At 36.6% G+C, this 15,169-nt stretch overlaps 1 protein-coding gene across 1 annotated transcript in view; it reads left to right on the forward strand.

Annotated features, from left to right (window-relative positions):
• LOC128642047 (hornerin-like) overlaps positions 1 to 15,169 on the forward strand; it is a 172,197-nt gene that overhangs the window by 60,804 nt on the left and 96,224 nt on the right. The window contains exons 22-23 of the mRNA XM_053694696.1: positions 2,743 to 2,769; positions 2,916 to 2,963. Coding sequence (XP_053550671.1) covers positions 2,743 to 2,769; positions 2,916 to 2,963 — 75 coding nt within the window. The remainder of the gene's footprint in view (positions 1 to 2,742; positions 2,770 to 2,915; positions 2,964 to 15,169) is intronic.

A 15,169-nucleotide genomic window follows, 5' to 3' on the forward strand; every position in this document is an offset into this window, starting at 1 on the left:
CTCACTATACAGAAAGATCCTGCAATATATACTGTGACCAGCAGGTGCCACTGTGATTGCTCACTATACAGATAGATCCTGCAATATATACTGTGACCAGCAGGTGCCACTGTGATGGCTAACTATACAGAAAGATCCTGCAATATATACTGTGACAAGCAGGTGCCACTGTGATTGCTAACTATACATAAAGATCCTGCAATATATACTGTGACCAGCAGGTGCCACTGTGATGGCTAACTATACAGAAAGATCCTGCAATATATACTGTGACCAGCAGGTGCCACTGTGATGGCTAACTATACAGAAAGATCCTGCAATATCTACTGTGACCAGCAGGTGCCACTGTGATGGCTAACTATACAGAAAGATCCTGCAATATATACTGTGACCAGCAGGTGTCACTGTGATTGCTCACTACAGGGAGTGCAGAATTATTAGGCAAGTTGTATTTTTGAGGATTAATTTTATTATTGAACAACAACCATGTTCTCATTGAACCCAAAAAACTCATTAATATCAAAGCTGAATAGTTTTGGAAGTAGTTTTTAGTTTGTTTTTAGTTATAGCTATTTTAGGGGGATATCTGTGTGTGCAGGTGACTATTACTGTGCATAATTATTAGGCAACTTAACAAAAAACAAATATATACCCATTTCAATTATTTATTTTTACCAGTGAAACCAATATAACATCTCAACATTCACAAATATACATTTCTGACATTCAAAAACAAAACAAAAACAAATCAGTGACCAATATAGCCACCTTTCTTTGCAAGGACACTCAAAAGCCTGCCATCCATGGATTCTGTCAGTGTTTTGATCTGTTCACCATCAACATTGCATGCAGCAGCAACCACAGCCTCCCAGACACTGTTCAGAGAGGTGTACTGTTTTCCCTCCTTGTAAATCTCACATTTGATGATGGACCACAGGTTCTCAATGGGGTTCAGATCAGGTGAACAAGGAGGCCATGTCATTAGATTTTCTTCTTTTATACCCTTTCTTGCCAGCCACGCTGTGGAGTACTTGGACGCGTGTGATGGAGCATTGTCCTGCATGAAAATCATGTTTTTCTTGAAGGATGCAGACTTCTTCCTGTACCACTGCTTGAAGAAGGTGTCTTCCAGAAACTGGCAGTAGGACTGGGAGTTGAGCTTGACTCCATCCTCAACCCGAAAAGGCCCCACAAGCTCATCTTTGATGATACCAGCCCAAACCAGTACTCCACCTCCACCTTGCTGGCGTCTGAGTCGGACTGGAGCTATCTGCCCTTTACCAATCCAGCCACGGGCCCATCCATCTGGCCCATCAAGACTCACTCTCATTTCATCAGTCCATAAAACCTTAGAAAAATCAGTCTTGAGATATTTCTTGGCCCAGTCTTGACGTTTCAGCTTGTGCATCTTGTTCAGTGGTGGTCGTCTTTCAGCCTTTCTTACCTTGGCCATGTCTCTGAGTATTGCACACCTTGTGCTTTTGGGCACTCCAGTGATGCTGCAGCTCTGAAATATGGCCAAACTGGTGGCAAGTGGCATCTTGGCAGCTGCACGCTTGACTTTTCTCAGTTCATGGGCAGTTATTTTGCGCCTTGGTTTTTCCACACGCTTCTTGCGACCCTGTTGACTATTTTGAATGAAACGCTTGATTGTTCGATGATCACGCTTCAGAAGCTTTGCAATTTTAAGAGTGCTGCATCCCTCTGCAAGGTATCTCACTATTTTTGACTTTTCTGAGCCTGTCAAGTCCTTCTTTTGACCCATTTTGCCAAAGGAAAGGAAGTTGCCTAATAATTATGCACACCTGATATAGGGTGTTGATGTCATTAGACCACACCCCTTGTCATTACAGAGATGCACATCACCTAATATGCTTAATTGGTAGTAGGCTTTCGAGCCTATACAGCTTGGAGTAAGACAACATGCATAAAGAGGATGATGTGGTCAAAATACTAATTTGCCTAATAATTCTGCACTCCCTGTATACAGATAGATCCTGCAATATATACTGTGACCAGCTAATGCCACTGTGATTGCTCACTATACAGATAGATCCTGCAATATATACTGTGACCAGCAGGTGTCACTGTGATTGCTCACTATACAGAAAGATCCTGCAATATATACTGTGACCAGCAGGTGTCACTGTGATTGCTAACTATACAGAAAGATCCTGCAATATATACTGTGACCAGCAGGTGCCACTGTGATGGCTAACTATACAGAAAGATCCTGCAATATATACTGTGACCAGCAGGTGCCACTGTGATTGCTCACTATACAGAAAGATCCTGCAATATATACTGTGACCAGCAGGTGCCACTGTGATTGCTCACTATACAGATAGATCCTGCAATATATACTGTGACCAGCAGGTGCCACTGTGATTGCTCACTATACAGAAAGATCCTGCAATATATACTGTGACAAGCAGGTGCCACTGTGATTGCTAACTATACAGAAAGATCCTGCAATATATACTGTGACCAGCAGGTGCCACTGTGATGGCTAACTATACAGAAAGATCCTGCAATATATACTGTGACCAGCAGGTGCCACTGTGATTGCTCACTATACAGATAGATCCTGCAATATATACTGTGACCAGCAGGTGTCACTGTCTTGCAATATAGACTACAGCACAGTAATACTACAGGGTGTGCAGACTGTCAGTCGCTGCATATCCCCAGTGAGTTATAAACAAGGTTGTGAATAGAGAGTAACTATTCTTTCTCCTTCAGGAGGACCTGTTAAAGCCCCCAAGGCTGGTATGTCCGTCAGTCATCCCTCAGATTTAAACCTCTGTGTGTCCTCACATCTGTCTCCATGTTTATTTGTTTTTTTTTCACCCTGTCCTATTCTTGTCTGTCACTCTAAAATACCAACCTTTATTTATTCCTGATTTTTCTTCTAGGTTATGGAAATGGAGCTGGCAATTACCCAAGTAACGTCCCACAGCAAGGTAACAAGTGATACCAGCTGGTACCATATGACACACGTAGGGACTATCAGATAGTCACACAGGGACAGTAGTGTGTCACAACCATATGACACATGTAGGGACCATCAGATAGTCACACAGTGACAGTAGTGTGTCACAACCATATGACACATGTAGGGACCATCAGATAGTCACACAGTGACAGTAGTGTGTCACAACCATATGTTGAGCACTAGATAACAGCACTATTACCTGTCATGTAGTGCTACAGATACTACCTAGGTATCTCTATAACAAACAATATTATACATTAGCAAGAGCACTAGATAACAGCACTATTACCTGTCATGTAGTGCTACAGATACTACCTAGGTATCTCTATAACACACAATATTATACATTAGCAAGAACACTAGATAACAACACTATTACCTGTCATGTAGTGCTACAGATACTACCTAGGTATCTCTATAACACATAATATTATACATTAGCAAGAGCACTAGATAACAGCACTATTACCTGTCATGTAGTGCTACAGATACTACCTAGGTATCTCTATAACACACTATATTATACATTAGCAAGAGCACTAGATAACAGCACTATTACCTGTCATGTAGTGCAACAGATACTACCTAGGTATCTCTATAACACACAATATTATACATTAGCAAGAGCACTAGATAACAGCACTATTACCTGTCATGTAGTGCTACAGATGCTACCTAGGTATCTCTATAACACACAATATTATACATTAGCAAGAGTACTAGATAACAGCACTATTACCTGACATGTAGTGCTACAGATACTACCTAGGTATCTCTATAACACAATATTATACATTAACAAGAGCACTAGATAACAGCACTATTACCTGTCATGTAGTGCTACAGATACTACCTAGGTATCTCTATAACACAATATTATACATTAGCAAGAGCACTAGATAACAGCACTATTACCTGTCATGTAGTGCTACAGATACTACCTAGGTATCTCTATAACACAATATTATACATTAGCAAGAACACTAGATAACAGCACTATTACCTGTCATGTAGTGCTACAGATACTACCTAGGTATCTCTATAACACAATATTATACATTAGCAAGAGCACTAGATAACAGCACTATTGCCTGTCATGTAGTGCTACAGATACTACCTAGGTATCTCTGTAACACACAATATTATACATTAGCAAGAGCACTATATAACAGCACTATTACCTGTCATGTAGTGCTACAGATGCTACCTAGGTATCTCTATAACACAATATTATACATTAACAAGAGCACTAGATAACAGCACTATTACCTATCATGTAGTGCTACAGATGCTACCTAGGTATCTCTATAACACAATATTATACATTAGCAAGAGCATTAGATAACAGCACTATTACCTGTCATGTAGTGCTACAGATACTACCTAGGTATCTCTATAACACACAATATTATACATTAGCAAGAACACTAGATAACAGCACTATTACCTGTCATGTAGTGCTACAGATACTAACTAGGTATATCTATAACACACAATATTATACATTAGCAAGAGCACTAGATAACAGCACTATTACCTGTCATGTAGTGCTACAGATACTACCTAGGTATCTCTATAACACACAATAGTATACATTAGCAAGAACACTAGATAACAGCACTATTACCTGTCATGTAGTGCTACAGATACTACCTAGGTATCTCTATAACACACAATATTATACATTAGCAAGAACACTAGATAACAACACTATTACCTGTCATGTAGTGCTACAGATACTACCTAGGTATCTCTATAACACACAATATTATACATTAGCAAGAGCACTAGATAACAGCACTATTACCTGTCATGTAGTGCTACAGATACTACCTAGGTATCTCTATAACACACAATATTATACATTAGCAAGAGCACTAGATAACAGCACTATTACCTGTCATGTAGTGCTACAGATACTACCTAGGTATCTCTATAACACACAATATTATACATTAGCAAGAGCACTAGATAACAGCACTATTACCTGTCATTTAGTGCTACAGATGCTACCTAGGTATCTCTATAACACAATATTATACATTAGCAAGAACACTAGATAACAGCACTATTACCTGTCATGTAGTGCTACAGATGCTACCTAGGTATCTCTAGAGCACAATATTATACATTAGCAAGAACACTAGATAGCAGCACTATTACCTGTCATGTAGTGCTACAGATACTACCTAGGTATCTCTATAACACATAATATTATACATTAGCAAGAGCACTAGATAACAGCATTATTACCTGTCATGTAGTGCTACAGATACTACCTAGGTATCTCTATAACACAATATTATACATTAGCAAGAGCACTAGATAACAGCACTATTACCTGTCATGTAGTGCTACAGAGACTACCTAGGTATCTCTATAACACACAATATTATACATTAGCAAGAACACTAGATAACAGCACTATTACCTGTCATGTAGTGCTACAGATACTACCTAGGTATATCTATAACACACAATATTATACATTAGCAAGAGCAATATATAACAGCACTATTACCTGTCATGTAGTGCTACAGATACTACCTAGGTATATCTATAACACACAATATTATACATTAGCAAGAGCACTAGATAACAGCACTATTACCTGTAATGTAGTGCTACAGATACTACCTAGGTATATCTATAACACACAATATTATACATTAGCAAGAGCACTAGATAACAGCACTATTACCTGTAATGTAGTGCTACAGATACTACCTAGGTATCTCTATAACACAATATTATACATTAACAAGAGCACTAGATAACAGCACTATTACCTGTCATGTAGTGCTACAGATACTACCTAGGTATCTCTATAACACAATATTATACATTAGCAAGAGCACTAGATAACAGCACTATTACCTGTCATGTAGTGCTACAGATACTACCTAGGTATCTCTATAACACAATATTATACATTAGCAAGAACACTAGATAACAGCACTATTACCTGTCATGTAGTGCTACAGATACTACCTAGGTATCTCTATAACACAATATTATACATTAGCAAGAGCACTAGATAACAGCACTATTGCCTGTCATGTAGTGCTACAGATACTACCTAGGTATCTCTGTAACACACAATATTATACATTAGCAAGAGCACTATATAACAGCACTATTACCTGTCATGTAGTGCTACAGATGCTACCTAGGTATCTCTATAACACAATATTATACATTAACAAGAGCACTAGATAACAGCATTATTACTTGTCATGTAGTTCTACAGATACTACCTAGGTATCTCTATAACACACAATATTATACATTAGCAAGAGCACTAGATAACAGCACTATTACCTGTAATGTAGTGCTACAGATACTACCTAGGTATCTCTATAACACAATATTATACATTAGCAAGAGCACTAGATAACAGCACTATTACCTGTCATGTAGTGCTACAGATGCTACCTAGGTATCTCTATAACACAATATTATACATTAGCAAGAGCATTAGATAACAGCACTATTACCTGTCATGTAGTGCTACAGATACTACCTAGGTATCTCTATAACACACAATATTATACATTAGCAAGAACACTAGATAACAGCACTATTACCTGTCATGTAGTGCTACAGATACTAACTAGGTATATCTATAACACACAATATTATACATTAGCAAGAGCACTAGATAACAGCACTATTACCTGTCATGTAGTGCTACAGATACTACCTAGGTATCTCTATAACACACAATAGTATACATTAGCAAGAACACTAGATAACAGCACTATTACCTGTCATGTAGTGCTACAGATACTACCTAGGTATCTCTATAACACACAATATTATACATTAGCAAGAACACTAGATAACAACACTATTACCTGTCATGTAGTGCTACAGATACTACCTAGGTATCTCTATAACACACAATATTATACATTAGCAAGAGCACTAGATAACAGCACTATTACCTGTCATGTAGTGCTACAGATACTACCTAGGTATTTCTATAACACACAATATTATACATTAGCAAGAGCACTAGATAACAGCACTATTACCTGTCATGTAGTGCTACAGATACTACCTAGGTATCTCTATAACACACAATATTATACATTAGCAAGAGCACTAGATAACAGCACTATTACCTGTCATTTAGTGCTACAGATGCTACCTAGGTATCTCTATAACACAATATTATACATTAGCAAGAACACTAGATAACAGCACTATTACCTGTCATGTAGTGCTACAGATGCTACCTAGGTATCTCTAGAACACAATATTATACATTAGCAAGAACACTAGATAACAGCACTATTACCTGTCATGTAGTGCTACAGATACTACCTAGGTATCTCTATAACACATAATATTATACATTAGCAAGAGCACTAGATAACAGCATTATTACCTGTCATGTAGTGCTACAGATACTACCTAGGTATCTCTATAACACAATATTATACATTAGCAAGAGCACTAGATAACAGCACTATTACCTGTCATGTAGTGCTACAGAGACTACCTAGGTATCTCTATAACACACAATATTATACATTAGCAAGAACACTAGATAACAGCACTATTACCTGTCATGTAGTGCTACAGATACTACCTAGGTATATCTATAACACACAATATTATACATTAGCAAGAGCAATATATAACAGCACTATTACCTGTCATGTAGTGCTACAGATACTACCTAGGTATATCTATAACACACAATATTATACATTAGCAAGAGCACTAGATAACAGCACTATTACCTGTAATGTAGTGCTACAGATACTACCTAGGTATCTCTATAACACAATATTATACATTAGCAAGAGCACTAGATAACAGCACTATCACCTGTCATGTAGTGCTACAGATACTACCTAGGTATCTCTATAACACATAATATTATACATTAGCAAGAGCACTAGATAACAGCACATTACCTGTCATGTAGTGCTACAGATACTACCTAGGTATATCTATAACACACAAGAGCACTAGATAACAGCACTATTACCTGTCATGTAGTGCTACAGATACTACCTAGGTATCTTTATAACACAATATTATACATTAGCAAGGGCACTAGATAACAGCACTAATACCTGTCATGTAGTGCTACATATACTACCTAGGTATCTCTATATCACACAATATTATACATTAACAAGAGCACTAGATAACAACACTATTACCTGTCATGTAGTGCTACAGATACTACCTAGGTATCTCTATAACACAATATTATACATTAGCAAGAGCACTAGATAACAGCACTATTACCTGTCATGTAGTGCTACAGATACTACCTAGGTATCTCTATATCACACAATATTATACATTAACAAGAGCACTAGATAACAACACTATTACCTGTCATGTAGTGCTACAGATACTACCTAGGTGTATCTATAACACACAATAGTATACATTAGCAAGAGCACTAGCTAACAGCACTATTACCTGTAATGTAGTGCTACAGATACTACCTAGGTATCTCTATAACACAATATTATACATTAGCAAGAGCACTAGATAACAGCACTATTACCTGTCATGTAGTGCTACAGATACTACCTAGGTATCTCTATAACACACAATATTATACATTAGCAAGAGCACTAGATAACAGCACTATTACCTGTCATGTAGTGCTACAGATACTACCTAGGTATCTCTATAACACACAATATTATACATTAGCAAGAGCACTAGATAACAGCACTATTACCTGTCATCTAGTGCTACATATACTACCTAGGTATCTCTATAACACAATATTATACATTAGCAAGAGCTCTAGCTAACAGCACTATTACCTGTCATGTAGTGCTACAGATACTACCTAGGTATCTCTATAACACACAATATTATACATTAGCAAGAGCACTAGCTAACAGCACTATTACCTGTCATGTAGTGCTACAGATGCTACCTAGGTACCTCTATAATACACAATATTATACATTAGCAAGATCACTAGATAACAGCACTATTACCTGTCATGTAGTGCTACAGATGCTACCTAGGTATCTCTATAACACAATATTATACATTAGCAAGAGCACTAGCTAACAGCACTGTTACCTGTCATGTAGTGCTACAGATACTACCTAGGTATCTCTATAACACACAATATTATACATTAGCAAGATCACTAGATAACAGCACTATTACCTGTCATGTAGTGCTACAGATACTACCTAGGTATCTCTATAACACAGTATTATACATTAGCAAGAGCACTAGATAACAGCACTATCACCTGTCATGTAGTGCTACAGATACTACCTAGGTATCTCTATAACATAATATTATAGATTAGCAAGAGCACTAGATAACAGCACTATTACCAGTCATGTAGTGCTACAGATACTACCTAGGTATCTCTATAACACACAATATTATACATTAGCAAGAGCACTAGATAACAGCACTATTACCTGTCATGTAGTGCTACAGATGCTACCTAGGTATCACTATAACACAATATTATACATTAGCAAGAGCACTAGATAACAGCACTATTACCTGTCATGTAGTGCTACAGATACTACCTAGGTATCTCTGTAACACACAATATTATACATTAGCAAGAGCACTATATAACAGCACTATTACCTGTCATGTAGTGCTACAGATGCTACCTAGGTATCTCTATAACACAATATTATACATTAACAAGAGCACTAGATAACAGCATTATTACCTGTCATGTAGTTCTACAGATACTACCTAGGTATCTCTATAACACACAATATTATACATTAGCAAGAGCACTAGATAACAGCACTATTACCTGTCATGTAGTGCTACAGATGGTACCTAGGTATCTCTATAACACACAATAATATACATTAGCAAGAGCACTAGATAACAGCACTATTACCTGTCATGTAGTTCTACAGATACTACCTAGGTATCTCTATAATACACAATATTATACATTAGCAAGAGCACTAGATAATAGCACTATTACCTGTCATGTAGTGCTACAGATACTACCTAGGTATCTCTATAACACACAGTATTATACATTAGCAAGAGCACTAGATAACAGCACTATTACCTGTCATGTAGTGCTACAGATACTACCTAGGTATCTCTATAACACAATATTATACATTAGCAAGAGCACTAGATAACAGCACTATTAGCTGTCATGTAGTGCTACAGATACTACCTAGGTATCTCTATAACACAATATTATACATTAGCATGAGCACTAGATAACAGCACTATTACCTGTCATGTAGTGCTACAGATACTACCTAGGTATCTCTATAACACACAATATTATACATTAGCAAGAGCACTAGATAACAGCACTATTACCTGTCATGTAGTGCTACAGATGGTACCTAGGTATCTCTATAACACACAATAATATACATTAGCAAGAGCACTAGATAACAGCACTATTACCTGTCATGTAGTTCTACAGATACTACCTAGGTATCTCTATAATACACAATATTATACATTAGCAAGAGCACTAGATAATAGCACTATTACCTGTCATGTAGTGCTACAGATACTACCTAGGTATCTCTATAACACACAGTATTATACATTAGCAAGAGCACTAGATAACAGCACTATTACCTGTCATGTAGTGCTACAGATACTACCTAGGTATCTCTATAACACAATATTATACATTAGCAAGAGCACTAGATAACAGCACTATTAGCTGTCATGTAGTGCTACAGATACTACCTAGGTATCTCTATAACACAATATTATACATTAGCATGAGCACTAGATAACAGCACTATTACCTGTCATGTAGTGCTACAGATACTACCTAGGTATCTCTATAACACAATATTATACATTAGATAGAGCACTAGATAACAGCACTATTACCTGTCATGTAGTGCTACAGATACTACCTAGGTATCTCTATAACACACAATATTATACATTAGCAAGAGCACTAGATAACAGCACTATTACCTGTCATGTAGTGCTGCAGATACTACCTAGGTATCTCTATAACACACAATATTATACATTAGCAAGAGTACTAGATAACAGCACTATTACCTGTCATGTAGTGCTACAGATACTACCTAGGTATCTCTATAACACAATATTATACATTAGATAGAGCACTAGATAACAGCACTATTACCTGTCATGTAGTGCTACAGATACTACCTAGGTATCTCTATAACACAATATTATACATTAGCAAGAGCACTAGCTAACAGCACTATTACCTGTCATGTAGTGCTACAGATACTACCTAGGTATCTCTATAACACACAATATTATACATCAGCAAGAGCACTAGATAACAACACTATTACCTGTAATGTAGTGCTACAGATGCTACCTAGGTATCTCTATAACACAATATTATACATTAGATAGAGCACTAGATAACAGCACTATTACCTGTCATGTAGTGCTACAGATACTACCTAGGTATCTCTATAACACACAATATTATACATTAGCAAGAGTATAAGATAACAGCACTATTACCTGTCATGTAGTGCTACAGATACTACCTAGGTATCTCTATAACACATAATATTATACATTAGCAAGAGCACTAGATAACAGCACTATTACCTGTCATGTAGTGCTACAGATACTACCTAGGTATCTCTATAACACACAATATTATACATTAGCAAGAGCACTAGATAACAGCACTATTACCTGTCATGTAGTGCTACAGATACTACCTAGGTATCTCTATAACACACAATATTATACATTAGCAAGAGTACTAGATAACAGCACTATTACCTGACATGTAGTGCTACAGATACTACCTAGGTATCTCTATAACACAATATTATACATTAGCAAGAGCACTAGATAACAGCACTAATACCTGTCATGTAGTGCTGCAGATACTACCTAGGTATCTCTATAACACAATATTATACATTAGCAAGAGCACTAGATAACAGCACTATTACCTGTCATGTAGTTCTACAGAAACTACCTAGGTATCTCTATAACACAAAATATTATACATTAGCAAGAGCACTAGATAACAGCACTATTACCTGTCATGTAGTGCTACAGATACTACCTAGGTACCTCTATAACACAATATTATTCATTAGCAAGAGCACTAGATAACAGCACTATTACCTGTCATGTAGTGCTACAGATACTACCTAGGTATCTCTATAACACAATATTATACATTAGCAAGAGCACTAGATAACAGCACTATTACCTGTCATGTAGTGCTACAGATACTACATAGGTATCTCTATAACACACAATATTATACATTAGCAAGAGCACTAGATAACAGCACTATTACCTGTCATGTAGTGCTACAGATACTACCTAGGTATCTCTATAACACAATATTATACATTAACAAGAACACTAGATAACAGCACTATTACCTGTCATGTAGTGCTACAGATACTACCTAGGTATCTGTATAACACAATATTATACATTAGCAAGAGCACTAGATAACAGCACTATTACCTGTCATGTAGTGCTACAGATACTACCTAGGTATCTCTATAACACACAATATTATACATTAGCAAGAGCTCTAGAGAACAGCACTATTACCTGTCATGTAGTGCTACAGATACTACCTAGGTATCTCTATAACACATAATATTATACATTAGCAAGAGCACTAGATAACAGCACTATTACCTGTCATGTAGTGCTACAGATACTACCTAGGTATCTCTATAACACAATATTATACATTAGCAAGAGCACTAGATAACAGCACTATTACCTGTCATGTAGTGCAAGAGATGCTACCTAGGTATCTCTATAACACACAATATTATACATTAGCAAGAGCACTAGATAACAGCACTATTACCTGTCATGTAGTGCTACAGATGCTACCTAGGTATCTCTATAACACACAAGAGCACTAGATAACAGCACTATTACCTGTCATGTAGTGCTACAGATAATACCTAGGTATCACTATAACACACAATATTATACATTAGCAAGAGCACTAGATAACAGCACTATTACCTGTCATGTAGTGCAAGAGATGCTACCTAGGTATCTCTATAACACACAATATTATAGATTAGCAAGAGCACTAGATAACAGCACTATTACCTGTCATTTAGTGCTACAGATGCTACCTAGGTATCTCTATAACACAATATTATACATTAGCAAGAACACTAGATAACAGCACTATTACCTGTCATGTAGTGCTACAGATGCTACCTAGGTATCTCTAGAACACAATATTATACATTAGCAAGAACACTAGATAACAGCACTATTACCTGTCATGTAGTGCTACAGATGCTACCTAGGTATCTCTAGAACACAATATTATACATTAGCAAGAACACTAGATAACAGCACTATTACCTATCATGTAATGCTACAGATACTACCTAGGTATCTCTATAACACACAATATTATACATTAGCAAGAGCACTAGATAACAGCTCTATTACCTGTCATGTAGTGCTACAGATGCTACCTAGGTATCTCTATAACACACAATATTATACATTAGCAAGAGCACTAGATAACAGCACTATTACCTGTAATGTAGTGCTACAGATACTACCTAGGTATCTCTATAACACACAATATTATACATTAGCAAAAGCACTAGATAACAGCACTATTACCTGTAATGTAGTGCTACAGATACTACCTAGGTATCTCTATAACACACAATATTATACATTAGCAAAAGCACTAGATAACAGCACTATTACCTGTCATGTAGTGCTATAGATACTACCTAGGTATCTCTATAACACAATATTATACATTAGCAAGAGCACTAGATAACAGCACTATTACCTGTCATCTAGTGCTACAGATACTACCTAGGTATCTCTATAACACAATATTATACATTAGTAAGAGCACTAGATAACAGCACTATTACCTGTCATGTAGTGCTACATATACTACCTAGGTATCTCTATAATACAATATTATACATTAGTAAGAGCACTAGATAACAGCACTATTACCTGTAATGCAGTGCTACAGATGCTACCTAGGTATCTCTATAACACAATATTATACATTAGCAAGAGCACTAGATAACAGCACTATTACCTGTCATGTAGTGCTATAGATGCTACCTAGGTATCTCTATAACACTCAATATTATACATTAGCAAGAGCACTAGATAACAGCACTATTACCTGTCATGTAGTGCTACAGATGCTACCTAGGTATCTCTATAACACAATATTATACATTAGCAAGAGCACTAGATAACAGCACTATTACCTGTCATGTAGTGCTACAGATACTACCTAGGTATCTCTATAACACAATATTATACATTAGCAAGAGCACTAGATAACAGCACTATTACCTGTCATGTAGTGCTACAGATACTACCTAGGTATCTCTATAGCACAATATTATACATTAGCAAGAGCACTAGATAACAGCACTATTACCTGTCATGTAGTGCAACAGATACTACCTAGGTATCTCAATAACACACAATATTATACATTAGCAAGAGCACTAGATAACAGCACTATTACCTGTCATGTAGTGCTACAGATACTACCTAGGTATCTCTATAACACACAATATTATACATTAGCAAGAGCACTAGATAACAGCACTATTACCTGTCATGTAGTGCTACAGATACTACCTAGGTATCTCTATAACACACAATATTATACATTAGCAAGAGCACTAGATAGCAGCACTATTACCTGTCATGTAGTGCTACAGATACTAACTAGGTATCTCTATAACACAATATTATACATTAGCAAGAGCACTAGATAACAGCACTATTACCTGTCATGTAGTGCTACAGATACTACCTAGGTATCTCTGTAACACACAATATTATACATTAGCAAAAGCACTAGATAACAGCACTATTACCTGTCATGTAGTGCTACAGATACTACCTAGGTATCTCTATAACACAGAATATTATACATTAGCAAGAGCACTAGATAACAGCACTATTACCCGTCATGTAGTGTTACTGATACTACCTAGGTATCTCTATAACACACAATATTATACATTAGATAGAGCACTAGATAACAGCACAATTACCTGTCATGTAGTGCTACAGATACTACCTAGGTATCTCTATAACACAGAATATTATACATTAGCAAGAGCACTAGATAACAGCACTATTACCTGTCATGTAGTGCTACAGATGGTACCTAGGTATCTCTATAACACACAATATTATACA

The sequence above is a fragment of the Bombina bombina genome, chromosome 11, assembly GCF_027579735.1.
Source record: "Bombina bombina isolate aBomBom1 chromosome 11, aBomBom1.pri, whole genome shotgun sequence".
NCBI classification, from domain to species: Eukaryota; Metazoa; Chordata; class Amphibia; order Anura; family Bombinatoridae; genus Bombina; species Bombina bombina.